Below are 14655 nucleotides of genomic sequence, written 5' to 3'. Positions count from 1 at the left end.
TTAATTTTTTTGGGACATGAAAAGATTTCCTCTCAATGGGTAATTGTAACAGAAATTGTCACTGATTCAGATCAGGGCCCCGATTCTTGAATTCATTCGCAAGAGAAACGTATTCGCAAATTCTGTTCTTACAGAAAAGTTGAAAATTTATTGGCTATCGTATGGCTTTCAACCAATAAACTTGCAACTTTTCTGTTAGAGCGGGTATTTGCGCATACGTTTCCTTGCGAATGAATTCAAGAATCGAGCCCCAGGGGCTCGATTCTTGAATTCATTTGCAAGAGAAACGTATTCGCAAATTCTGTTCTTACAGAAAAGTTGAAAATTTATTGGCTATCGTATGACTTTTAACCAATAAACTTGCAACTTTTCTGTTAGAGCGGGTATTTGCGCATACGTTTTCTTGCGAATGAATTCAAGAATCGAGCCCCTGAGGAGATTATGCTACTGTACATTTTTAATTTTAGCATTCTATAAGTACCAGTTAAATTGGATTGGTTCTTATCTTTAAATTCAACGAATTGGCTTCGAGCGTAAATTATCTGTCGAACCACGTCGAACGCGCTCATTATTTCAACGGCCGCCATTTGCACGCGCCATCTGGCACTTACTGTTCGTGGTCAAGTATATCACGTATATATCGTGAATTCAGAGTTTCCTCTCGTAGGAGACGAGATTATTATCGTCGGCTTTACGTCGAAGTTGGCCGAGGTGCAACGGATTTTGTACGGAACGCTGGTGAGCATGTCTCTCTGCTTCGCCAGTTCGGCAGCTTTGAGGTTGAGTCTGTTGAGCTTGGTTTCGTTTGACAAATGAATCCATACCTAACCTGATCTCTAAACTTTGATTTAGTTATTCAATCCTTCTACGGGATACTGAATCAATTTAAAAATTGCTAGCCGTCATTGACGTTTTATGTTAATATTACTTCACAGCATTAACCTGATGCAAGGTCTATAATGTCAGCAGGAGTAATGGAGTAGAAGTAAGAAATATGAAATGAGATTTGCCCATTTTGTTTACTCCCGGTTTTTAATTGATCAATTGTTACTCTTATTCCTTACTCCATTACTCTTGCTGACATTATAGACCTTGCATTAGAATTTCAACAGATTATTATAATGTATACATTTTATTCTGGGAGAGAGGGGAACATATATACACACACGCAGTAGCAGCGAAGAGAGAATGAGTGAGAGAGGGGAGTAAGAGAGAGAGAGAGAGAGACAGAGAGACAGATAGAGATTGATTCTTTGCCGCGAGATTGATTGACGAACATCTTGGCAAGTTTGAAGTTTGTAATTAAACTTGCAGAAAAATAAATTTTGTTTAGTCTTATTTTCTATATACATTTGTATAGTAATCCACATAAAAGTATACAGATTTAATATACAACTAATACTGTTCTCAAAATGAAACATTTACCGTAGTATTAATGATTTTACTGGAATTTGATTGTTTCAAAGTTGCAACATGTGTTCAAAGGAGAAAGCAATTATATAGTAAGAATTATGGATAGAAACGCTGTAATCAACACTAGATTCTTTGATGATTAAAGGTAATTTATTTTGTCATAAACATTTTGATAGGTAAAAGGTATCTAATTGTTAAAAATGTTTCAGATATATAAACTCAGATATATACAGCTTGTGTATAGATATACGGAGTGGTCTCGCACTGTGTATTCACTTAGCGATTCACTCATGAAACTTTGTCATCTCTTGATCTTGAGAAAAGAAGTAGAAAATATTGGATACACAATTATGAATGTTGCTATGTGTTAGAGAAAAAGTATAAGTGATCGTAAAAAAACAAGAAGAAAAGGAGAAGATGCCGAATCCTGAAGTCAACAAGCGTGATCACAATTACAGTGAATCAAAACCTCAACATGCCAACAATGGCACCAATGGTGCTATTAGCAAGATATCCAAAACTTCTATCATGGGTCAGATTCGAGATATTGATGAGCTGAAAAAGATTGCGCCGCGTGTTCGTCTACAGAATACTGAGAGTTTGAACGAGTTAACAAGGATCTCGTCTTTAAGTAATAGCAAGTCACAGCAGAGTGATACATCCATTTTTGAAAAGACACGGCAAGAACTGAGAAAATACTGTCGCACTTGCGCTGGTTTAAAAGTCCCCTTGGTATATGCTTTATATATATTTTCTTTTAAATGATTAATCTCAGTTTGAATTTATTTTTAAATAAAAGAGGATATAATAAAATAAATGGATTAAATAAAGTATGAATAAGTAGATAAAAACCAAATAATTAAAATTGAAAAGAAGTATTATTATATAGAATTGTTTTGAGCTAAAAGCTAAAAATTTGAACTATCAAATTTATTTTATTTGTATATTAGTGTGGGTTTAACTTAATCTGTTAACTTTAATGTTTATTATCGATAATCATTGCCAGGAATTCTATTTACATAAATACTCATTTGATCTGCAGTAGACGTGATTATTACTGGTTACCTTTAGTTATTATTATATCAGTTATATCAGTCGTGTTGCAGCTGCTTCACGATTGATGATTTCATGTGTTATAGGTGGACATATTTAGTGAGAAAGGCATTAAATTGCGATTAAGTCAGCAAATTAAGCATCTCGAAGTGAATCCCTATGATAGCCTTTCTACACAAATGTGCATGGATTGCATCTGCGATCTTAGAATAAGTTATAAATTTTTTATGCAGATAAAAAAAGCTGAGATAAAACTTAAATCTATCCATGTCAATCTTACGACTGATAATGTCACGAGAACAGAAACATTGACCGACAAGTCAACTTTGACAACAAATGAAATGAAACAATCATCTTGTTTAGGTACTCTTTTTCCCACGCTTTTTTTTACATATGTCAATTTATAGAAAATAATTGTATATTATACATGGATTTATTTTGTAACTAGTTTGATAGAATGCTACTTATACCTCTTACAATTTTTAAAGATAATTTTTTTTTTTTTTTCAGAAGCAAAGCAGGAATATCAATTATCTTCTACAATCCAACAAAATCTATCTTCATTGTCAACGAAACATGAAAATCAAACAACTGGAAATCAAGCAGACTGCTCTGTTCCCAAAATCTGTGCTATTTTTTCATTGAAAAATGAATTAAAGATAAATTCTGAAAAGGAGAACAAGGAGGAAAAGGAAGAGAAGGAGAAAGAAAAAAATAACGAGGAGAAGGAAAAGGAGGAACAAATGATAGAGATAGGCGGAGGGATATTCGAGGAAGTGGCAGAGGGAGAAGATGAAGAATCTATTGAAGAATTTGATCCTGAAGACCCCGCACTCTTGGATGAAGAAGAAGAAGAAGACGACGACGACGACGACGACGACGACGACGACGACGACGACGACGACGACGACGATGACAACGACGACGACTCTTCAAGATCTCCAGCAACTGTTTACAAATATGATATGGCGGCAAAGTCTTATGTGAGAGTGGAAAAAAGTGAGGAGGGAGTTTCCATAAAATCTGGAGCCTCTCAGACATCAGAGGGTGACGGAGAAAATCAGAAAGAAGGAATGAGACAACCTAACATTTTGAAAAGAAAACTGGTAATGTCAACAGTAACGACAATGAATGAAGGGGAGGATGCTGTAGTAAAGGAGCACAAGATACAAAAGCTAGAGACAAACAATTTTTTGAATGTAAATAGTCCAGAAGAAGAAGATGGAATTATGTATGTAACTGTGAAGGGATCTAAGCCAAACGAGATTCTTTTGGTAAAGGTATATATGAGCAAATAATTTTAAGAGAGAAAATTGTTGAAAATTGTATCAAATCAATTCAAATTTGATAAAATTTTTTATAGAATTTTGCTTTTGTTAGTTTTGATATTTTCACTTTATTTTTTATATTTTATTACCAAGGACACACACACACACACACACACAATTTCTTTTGCTACCTGTGCATTGAAAGTGATGACTTTTCTTGTCAATTCACACTCAAGGACTATACTTCGACATACAGGTAATAAAAAATATGTGCAACATTCACAGATCTGCTATTGCCCACTCGTACGGATGAATGCATGAGCCAAAGACTCGTGCGTCCACTTTTCACACTTACGGGCAATAATAACTCGCCACACATGTTACACAATATACTATTACCCAATTATTTTTTCTTTTTACACTTATTTTTACATGAATTGTACATTCATACCTTATTATCGATTAGTTTCATTGTATTTCTGTAAAATTAACAAAAATTGAGTGCTTTCTTGTTAAACTATAAATTATACCTATTTATATCTTTATTTCACTTTACTCTTAATCTTTATCTCTCTGTTTTATATTTTTTCCTTTCTCATTGTTTAATTTTATTTTAATTTAATTTATGTTTACTCAAATCCCATTATTTTTTTCTGTGTTTTTAAATACGATATATAATTACTGATCTGATTGAAACTTCTTTCAGGTCAAGAAAATGGACAAACCCGTGGAAGCAAAGCGTGCAGTAACTCCCGCTGATCTCAAGCCTGTTGAGCGTTTCCTCAAACGTTATGAAACAATTACATCGAAGGATTTCTCATCTCGACGTCCTGATGCTCGCGAGCAACAAATAATTGAGGAACAAATTGAAGAATATAAAAAGAAACGAGAAAAAGTCCTTGGAGGTCAGTCAGTAATAACGTTCACCGTGAATGAAATGCAAAAAGAAGTGCAGGTAGAGGAAATTTCTGCTAAGTCAAATTTGGAAAGAGTAAAAGAAGAAATGACAGTTTTGAAAGATATGGATAGCAAGAGAGAGTTGGAGGAAAAGGAGAAGAAGGAGAAGCGAGAGAACATAGATGATGACAGGGTTGACGAAAATGAAGAAAAAGTCAATGATAATACAGAGAAACATCTCTCAAAGTTATCGAGATCGAAACTAAAATGGGAAGAGACAAAGCGGAAAAAAGAAAGTTTACAAAAAGAACTAGACGAATCATATAGTGAAGGAAATTTGGAGAAATTGACAAAAGTTTTGGGGGAAAAGGAAAAGATACAGGTAAGTAAAATTTCAATATAAAACACTATTAAAGCTTCAATTTTGTTTCTTTTTAATTATTTTTCTTTTGTCAATTGTATGGAAGACTCTGCTTGAATCACTGTCTCATCCCATACAATTCGTACAATTATTTATATTTCTAACTGAATTTTCTAATTGAAAATTGAATTAAATTTGTATTTAATTTATTTAAGTTTATTATTTCTATTTTCTCGCTCAGTTTCTTTTTTCTGCATTCTAGGAATTCCAAGAATACTTGAAGCAGCGTAAAATCGTTCTTACTCGCCTTAAGGACGAAGACATAATCTCTCTTTACGAAGATCAATTCTCCACCATTTTAAAGTCGGTCCCTAAATCACTCCCAGATCTTATCAACACTCAACTTCCTATTGATCCTCTTTCCGAAGAATGTTATTTAGAATGCGATTACTGTTCCGAAATTTTCTCCAACCGCGATGTTCTCGAGGAACATCTCAAATCTCACGACTACCGTATCTTTCATTGTTGCGACGACTGCGGAGAAGAATTTCAAACCAATAAAGCGAAAAGAAATCATAACGTAATTTGTGTGAGAAAATTAATTTGCAAGTATTGCGATATACATCTGGATTCAAGAGGAAAAAAACGTCAACATGAGCAAAAACATATTGATGCTCTGTACGGTCAACTTTGCGAGGTTTGCGGGGAAAGATTCAAACACCAAGGAACCCTGGATCAGCACTTAAAAACGCAACACACAAGTTTGGAAAAGATTTATCAGTGTCCAAAATGTCCAAAAAAATTTGCTTTTAAACAAAAGTTGAGCTTTCATTTAAAATCTGTTCATACAACTCTAAGAGCGTATCTTTGTGAAGATTGCGGTGCGGATTTTAAAAATCCTGCGAGCTTGAGACATCATAGAATTAGAAAGCATCAACCAGTTGGAAATAAGAGAGAATGTCAAGTTTGCAGGAAATTGGTACCATTTTACAGTTTATCGAAACACATGCACACACACAAAGCTTATAGTATTCAATGTCCACATTGCGATAAAATGTTTAAAAATAGTTCGACTTTGAAGCAACATGTCAGAATTCACGAAGATCAAAGGCAGTATCGTTGCGATACCTGTGGCGTTGGATTTAATCGGAGGGATGGTTTGAGGCTGCATATGAGAGTGCACGAAAAAACTGGTAGTAGAGGCTTGAAAGAATGTTCCTGTCAAGTTTGTGGGGAAAAGTTTCCGAATCATTCGACTTTGGTGATTCACAGAAACAGAGAACACAAAGATGGAAGACAGTATACGTGTCATATTTGTAACAGATCAATGATTTCAACAAGATCGCTCGAGTGGCACATGTCGCATATTCATAACGAGTTGATGCCAGGTATGCTGGAGGATGCTGCTAAATGATTTTTAAACCTCTAAACCTTGTTAACCAAAATCTGATACATTTCCGTGTTCTAGTTTGTTATTTTATTCATTGTGTCATACTTTATGGGATGATATTATTATTAGAACATTTTATTTAAAATTATGAAAAAATATTAGCCGGAAATTTATTCAAATAGTATATATACATACATCAAAAAATAAAAGATATTAAAAATAATTTTTACGATAAAATAGAATTTTCAATATAACAAAAAAATTTCTACTATTTGTCATACTATCCTCAATAAGTAACATATCATTAACACTACAATGATATTTTATAATATGTAATGTTTTCTAATCTGTAATTTCTAATGTTGTATACATCGTTATTATGAAAAATATTTGAATAGAACATTAAAAATAATATTTCTACACTGTAATTATAATGTTTAAGAATATTATGTTATAGAGTAATAATTCTAAAACACTTAAAAAATGTCAAAATCCATAAAATCAATGTTTTAAAAGATTGATGTTCTTTGCTTACTAGATCATATTTGTAGCGTTTTTTTCACTATTTATACGCGACACACACACACACACACACACACACACACAAACGATAATTAACAATTTCTCTCGTAGGTGTTACCCGTGATGAGTCTGGTCTACTTGAAAAAAAACGAGTTTCCTGTTATCATTGCAACAAGACTTTTAAGACAGAGCTAATTCTTCGCACACATATAAAAAATACACATGTGGAGAAGGACCCGTTGAAGTGCACCGACTGCGAAGCTATTTTCACATCTGAAGTGCGTTTGCGTCATCATATGATGGTTGTACACAATCGTCTCGAGGGCACCTTAGCATGCCCTCACTGTCCAAAACGATTCGTCAACCAATTAAGGCTAAAGACTCACATGATCTCTCATTCCGAGGAAAGACCATATACCTGTGAGATCTGCGGTTTCAACCTCAAGACAAAGATCCAGCTGATTAAGCATCATCAAAATCGACACAGCGACGAGAGACCTTTGCAATGCAGGTAAATAGATTATTTTAATAAAGCAATTTGTAATTTTTCCAAATGACGAAAATAAATCCCTACGGAATTATGAAATTAAGAAATATAAGGTATTTGATTATGTCATTTGTCACACCTAAATAGTAAATTTTATTAATTTATTTGCTTTACATTTTTATTTTATTCAGCAATTTTAATTTTAAAGATTGAAATAACAATTTACTACATAAAAAGGTTAAATTAATAGAATTATTAAAATTAATAAACATCAATTACTTTATATTATATATTTATTATTGCACCTCTCTAGCAAAAAATTAATTCTTGTACAAGAACTTTTACATCTAAGGATGGTCTTATTTTTGAAATATTCACAAATTCAAGTAATATTTTCTGCAAAATATAGAGGAAAGGGGGGTAAAATGACGACTTTAAAGTTTGTCGATTTTTCCTAATTTCTGAGATGGTGTAAAAATAATGATCTTTTTTTTAGATTTACTTAAGCCTTTTGTATTCACCATAAAAATTAAAAGCTGTTTATTAGAATTTTAAGAAATTTTGATTTTTTAAAGAACGTGTCAATTTCGTCATCTTGCCCCCTATGTGTATTGGCGAATTCGGTTGGATGCACCAGTGCGCACTAGTGCGCACTGAGTGCGTCCTCGTTTAGTGCAGTTTAGTTTTTCCCATTCTGAATACAAGCCAATAGAATACGAAACGCTAAACGAGGGCGCACTGGTGCACCCAACCGAATCCGCCATGTGTAAGATAACTTTCAAGTAGCGAAAACAGTCAAATTAAGTGACATTGTAACTTATCTATTGTTTATCTATATAAATATCAATTTTCTTATTTATTTAACAATATATTATATTAATAGTACAACTACTTTATTTTTTTTTAATATTTTAAAAAATAATGTAATCAATAAATTGCATATGATAAAATTTACTTACAGATTACTAGTATAACCAGTATCACAAATTACAAATTTAATTTGCATAACATTAATGCAATTACATTCATTGCAGAACATAATCTGCAAATATAAATGCGTCATCTGGCGTTATCCGCCATCTTACCCACAATCATGGTATTCACTTATTTATTTAATAAAAATATTACACTGTGAGAAATAAAAAATATGAATGCATTAGTATGTGCGTTTTTAACTATACTATATCATGATTTTATTAAAAAATCGAAATTATTTACTATAATTACGTTATTCCACATAAACAAGTGCCAAAAAGTTACGCATGGGTACCTAAAACACATTTCTTATTATATTATTCACTTTTGTGGACCGATTGAAACCAAACTACAACAGATAATCTATTATTATCTAAAGTCTTTAACGAGTTCATCACCGGGTTATTAGTTTAGAAAAATTGGCGATTCATCATCTTACCTCCTTTTCCTCTACATTGTTAAAAATTAATATTTCAGAAATTTTATCAATTTCTTAATTTGAGCTAACTTATTAAACCGTTATTTGTATATATATCTTAAGGAATATATTTCATTAGAGATAGAAGCAAAGTTATTTTTGAAATGATAAAAATACATTTTAATTACTATTACGCATTGAACTAGAAAATCTTCCAATTCTTATCGAGTATGGTTTGATAACGGTTCAAGGGGGTCGCTTGCGTACCGAAATTGAAAAGTTGGAAATCTATACTACTTGTTTTATTTACATATTATTACATAATTATCTATTTATTGTTTATTCGATATTTTTCAGGTATTGTCCTTGGCGATGTAAGCAAGTGAGTGCTCTCGTTTGTCACGAGCGCACGCATACCAATGAACGCCCATATTCGTGCAGCGTGTGCCGCCAACGCTTCAAATATCTCGGTGACAAAAACAAGCACGAACGTCGTCACGAGAGCCTCGGTGGTTCAGGTTTTAAGCGTATCGTACCTGGGAGAAATGTTAAATCAAAGACGCGCCAAACCGGGGATACTTCGGGATCCGAGCCCGAGCAGAGTTCATTCAAGGATACGACGAGTCAACAGGACATTCAGCTTACCGAAGAGCAATACGAGGAACAGCAGGAAGGACAATATGATGAGAAATTTTCGGATGAACAGATGGTCAAATTCGAACAAGAGCAGATTGTCAAATTTGAAGGTCAAGAGGAATACGGAGAGGTTTACGAGCAGGTAAGGATTTTGTTTAATAGTTCTTTATTTTCAAATTTCTCCATTACAACAATATTATCAGGAAGAGCAGATAATATTGTTGTTCAAGACACTGGATTGTTAAATTATTATATTATAATGTTATTATTATGCCATTGGCTAACGGCTGAATCTCATTGATTTTTCAATTTCTTTCAGGAATACGAAGAAAATTCAAGAGAAGCATCGGAAGCTACCGAAGTAATCATGAACATGGAGGATTCCAATGTGTATACGGAGGAGGTTACGGCTGATAACATAGAGTCTGGCGCAGAGATCATAACAGATGAGATAATGACGAATGATATTCTGCAATCTGGCACTACTGTCATGCAGTTACAACGGAAGAATTCGGGGGAGATTCAAGTGATACCAGTGATGCCAGTGGTGCTGTCCCTGCCTGATTTGTCTGAAAACGAAGTTAATCTCGCGACTGCCTCAATCATGTACAATAATTAGATTCGATTTTTCTCAGCAGAATTTTCAATAAATTCAGTAAATTCAACATAAAAGATTCTTGAATCTTTAAGTTTTTGGTTTAATCTCTTTGACTGCAAAAAGATTGAAATCACGTAAATAATGTCACAATATCAAAGATGGGATTTTGATTTTTAGAAATTACGCAATATAAGAAATTGACATTTCTTATATTTTTATTGTATACATATTATATAAATAGATATAACTTTATATAATCATAGTTCATAGAATTTCTTAGAAGACTTCATGTGATTTTGTATTTTCAACGAAAAGTCTTCATTTTTCAGTTCTCATGTAGTCCTAATTTAGAAGAAATTATAAAAAAGACTTAACTTTTATATCCATAATTTACATATTTAGCACAGGATATTTTGTAAAATTTATTCTTTTTTTTTCAAATTACACACTAATACAAAGAAAATGATAACAGACTATCACAAAGAAAGAACAAAAATGATGAAAACTTGTTGAATAAGCGTTCTGGAAATGTTCTTACAAATAAATAGTTCAAATATTGCACTATTGTATATGAAAATAGTAGATTGTAAAATTACAAAGAAAAAAAAAGATTAAGATAATAACAAAGAAGAAACTGGAAAATCGGAATTTTTAACAGAAGAAAGAAAAACAAAAGTTCTCAAAAGCACTTATTATTGTGCAGAACTTGTAAAAAATTTGATGAAGTAGGTGCAGGAAGAAAGATAAAATTAAAAAATTGAAAATTACGAGAGATTTCCCATTGAAAGGAAAAGTGCAAGACTGTGGAAAAGAAACGAAGACTCTTGAAAGTGTTTGTTTTTGTAAAATTGCGCGATATACTATGTAAACTACCTTGTATAAATCAGTGAAAATTAGTAAGATTGTGCGTACGTATGTGCATTAAATAAATCATTCTGTATCATTATCTTACATCAATCTTTATAAAGATTGTATTAGATTTTTTCGCGTAATAAACCACTAGTTTATTCTCTATGTTCTGCACTTTCTTTGAATTCGTTTTTTTTTAGAATGAAAAACTAAAAGAAAAACATTAATATCATCTTTATCATTATTAATATAATTATTATCATTATTATTGGAATTTTTTCTTTCAATACATTTTGAGTAAAAAACATAAAAGGTAAAATGTCTGCATCTGATGCTATTATAAAAAACATCCATCAAAATCTGTTTCTGTTAACTATACTTATTGCCTCTTATTTTATTTAAAACCTTGTGTACATTTGCTCATCAATTTCTTTTAAGTGCAGGAAATTAGTTAAAAAAATAATTCTAATATATTAATAGGATTAAATATTCTTGCTACGCTTTCAATTTCCTTCAAATTTTGCTTATCTTTTTGAATCCTTTTAGATATATTATTAATTCACCTTAAATACATAAAACATGTAATAAATACTTAATACATAACACTTTAAATACATAACAGCTAAAAAAAAAGCACTTAGTACGCCGCGCGTGTGTGTGTGTGTGTGTGTGTGTGTGTGTGTGTGTGTGGTGTGCGCGCGCGCGCGTGCGTGCGTGCACACACACGCACACACACATACAATATGTTAATGTTTATTATATTTTAGATAGTCCAGGTAACAAACTCAGCTTTTACATGTTAAGTCTCGGATGAGATATAATGTGATAAGAAAATTTATGTTTTTCCCCTGTTATATCGTTATTTAAACGTACTCTCACTTTTACGAAATAAAAATTAATGATTTCTAAAAAGAAAACCATATGAAAATCTATAATATCTAATTTTAATTTTTTGAGAAAAGTTTGTATTTTTAACAGATGTAAAATTGAAAGAAAAGGAGAGAGTTAAGTACAGTGCATATTTTTAGGAAGGTGATTACATGTTATTTAAGAATATTAATATATGAAACGCGCGCGCGCGCACATATATAAAAGATGTATCAGAAATTATTTTAAAAATTAGATGGGAACACACATAATCAAATGTACAACATAAAAGAAATCTCGTTATTATAATTACATTGTTTATAACAAAATAAATTTTAAAGCTAAAAGAAAATTGAAGACAATCGATTTATAACAGTACGTATGTTATGTACATCTGCATTTGTTTAGCATTCCGACGACTGAAACTAAACATTTATATATACATGTGTGTTGATATTAGATTCGTTACTAATTATCGCGTATTAGGCCGGATCTACAATAGGTGTAGTAAGCTTTAAGCCATGAGGAATTAACCAATTATATTCGATTATTCTTTTCACATTCAATTATAATTGGTCAGATTCTTAAGGCATAAGGCTTACTACACCTATTGTCCGGCCTTAGTCCGGATCTACAATAGGTGTAGTAAGCCTTAATTATGCTATAAGAAACTGATCAATTATAATTGAATGTGAGAAGAATAAACGAATATAATTGGTTAATTCCTTAGGGCTTAAGGCTTACTACACCTATTGTAGATCTGGCCTTAGGGCCATCGCACACGAAATGGCATAACCTGCATATGCATAGCATAAGACCGTTCAGCCAATCAGTTCCCAGCATAAAGTCGCCATATTGATATTAGATATACATAAGATGCTTATTGGCCTAGAGCTCTTATGCTATATATATATTTATGCAGCTTATGTCATTTTGTGTGTGATAGCCCTTAGCCTTAGGGCTATCACACACAAAATAACATAGGGTAGAAACCTTTTACTAATGCCCGATTTCTTCACGTCCAGTTATCTTGCGGTTAAAATTATCCAAGAAATAAACTACCAGACTATGCACGTGGTTGGTTAAACTTGATATTTAAACTTGATATACTCCGGATAACTTTATCGGGTGAAGAAATCGGGCATAAGAGACGCGACAATTCTGTATATGTTTTCATTGGCTGTGAAACAATATGGCCGAACCAATCAACTGTAATATTCCCATTTTAAATATTATTAGCGCGCGGTAAAATATGGAAAAGGGCAAAGATACAAAACAGTACATTGTAACATTACAAGATAGTTTATTATTTAACAATAGAATGCATTGCCATAGTCTTACTGCTATATACTGCTTTTTTAAACATTGATTGTTTTTTACACAAAATTTTAGTTCAAAATCGAATAAAATATTTCATTATTTTATCAAATAAGCCATGACAATTTTGTAATGAGTCACATCGGACATGAGATATTTTCTAAGTGAAAAATTTAATTAAATTACAGTTTGTTATTTAAATAAGGAATATGGCCGGTATTTATAGTCAAATCTTATTTCAAGATCGTCTCAAGCAATGTCTTAAGATGCTAATACGGCTCTGTGATTGGTTGATGGCATCTTAAGACAGTACTTAAGATGATCTTAAATTAATATAAGACCCGACTATGAATATCGGTCTATATCTTCGAAAAATTACTTCCATTTCATAAAAATAATTAAATGTTTTATTAAATGTTTTGTTTTAATGTTTTTTTTTGTTTTACAGCCTTACTTATTTATGAGTTAAAACTTATTTATGACTTTAAACGTTCAATCACAATTACAATTACAATCAATTATATACGCAGTATGTATACATATATACGCAGTTTGCTATATACATCGTCGCCATTTTGTTTCAGAATTCAGGATTGTCGCGTCTCTTAGTAAAGGGCATAGACCTTACAGATATGGACTGGCAATACCAGCGAAACCGTGTCCATTCTCTCTCTAAAGAGTCCGAAAATATATTTCGCGCATGCTTGCACATATTATACATTGAAATCCAATGATTGGGATACGTTCTGATCACGTTCAGTCACGTGTTTTAACTTATATATGTGTATATATATATGTATATACATATGTATGCATGTTGCGCTGACATGCACGATAGTTATTTCCGGTAACTTTAGAGAAAGAAGTACTAAAAAGTCTGTTTCTCTCTCGCACCTCTTCTGGACACTGTTTTCTATACACAAACTGTAGGCAATTGCCGGTCCATATCTATAAGGTCTATGGCCGCCGCATAGACTTCTGCATGACGTATGAGAGAATTAAGACCATCACACAATGCCAGGCAACAGGCAGTAGGAATAGGAAATAAAGAAAGAGAGAAAGAGAGAAAAAGATCCTTTCTCTCTTTCATTATTTCTGGGTATCGATCATGTAATTTTTCCCCTAGGGCGGAAACGTGAAAAGTGAAAAGTTTCAAGTTACTGTCTCTTTCTATTCAACACAATAGAAAGAGATAGTTACATAAAACTTTTCACTTTTCACGTTTCCGTTTTAAGGAAAAAGTTACATGATTGCTGCCCTGTTCCTATTGCCTGTTGCCTGGCATTGTGTTTAGGCCCTTAGAGCCGCCGCACAGACTTTTACATAACGCATAACGTATGTACATAAGCAAATTGATTGGCCCATGAGCAAAGTGCATAAGAAATTCAATCAATCAAATTTCTTATGTATTTATGTTATGCATTATGCAAAAGTCTGTGCAGGAGCCCAGGTAGAAATAAAGACCTCTGATTGGTTAATTCTCTTATGCATTATGCATTTCGTGTTATGCAGAAGTCTGTGCGGGGGCCCATAAGCTGCATAAGCATAGCATAAGACCGTTGAACCAATCAGTTCTCAGCATAGTCGCCATATTAATATACGTA

At 32.6% G+C, this 14655-nt stretch overlaps 1 protein-coding gene across 5 annotated transcripts; it reads left to right on the top strand.

Annotated features, from left to right (window-relative positions):
* The first annotated feature begins 556 nt into the window (after nucleotides 1-556).
* LOC105830749 lies at nucleotides 557-11033 on the top strand. Of its 5 annotated transcripts, none has more exons than XM_036291129.1 (10): nucleotides 557-985; nucleotides 1467-1558; nucleotides 1623-2145; nucleotides 2553-2829; nucleotides 2977-3746; nucleotides 4441-5013; nucleotides 5255-6380; nucleotides 7016-7415; nucleotides 9142-9562; nucleotides 9740-11033. In XM_036291129.1, the coding sequence occupies exons 3-10, from the start codon at nucleotides 1831-1833 to the stop codon at nucleotides 10037-10039; spliced, it is 4182 nt and encodes a 1393-aa protein (XP_036147022.1). In that variant the 5' UTR covers nucleotides 557-985; nucleotides 1467-1558; nucleotides 1623-1830; the 3' UTR covers nucleotides 10040-11033. The 5 variants fall into 5 exon arrangements, with proteins under 5 accessions (XP_036147022.1, XP_036147023.1, XP_036147021.1 ...); XM_036291130.1 differs by having other exon boundaries at nucleotides 558-952; XM_036291128.1 differs by having other exon boundaries at nucleotides 559-738; nucleotides 1145-1558.
* The last annotated feature ends 3622 nt before the right edge of the window (nucleotides 11034-14655 follow it).

The sequence above is a fragment of the Monomorium pharaonis genome, chromosome 8, assembly GCF_013373865.1.
Source record: "Monomorium pharaonis isolate MP-MQ-018 chromosome 8, ASM1337386v2, whole genome shotgun sequence".
In the NCBI taxonomy this organism is placed as follows: Eukaryota; Metazoa; Arthropoda; class Insecta; order Hymenoptera; family Formicidae; genus Monomorium; species Monomorium pharaonis.
Note: the sequence above shows the minus strand (reverse complement) of the source record. Positions and strands in the feature narration are given on the sequence as shown.

Bases quoted from the DNA above. Each gene is read 5' to 3' on its own strand.
- LOC105830749 (XM_036291129.1), top strand. From the start codon at position 1,831: ATGCCGAATCCTGAAGTCAACAAGCGTGATCACAATTACAGTGAATCA. The intron at 2,146-2,552 runs GTATATGCTTTA...CATGTGTTATAG, and splicing joins CTGGTTTAAAAGTCCCCTTG to GTGGACATATTTAGTGAGAA. The intron at 9,563-9,739 runs GTAAGGATTTTG...AATTTCTTTCAG, and splicing joins ACGGAGAGGTTTACGAGCAG to GAATACGAAGAAAATTCAAG.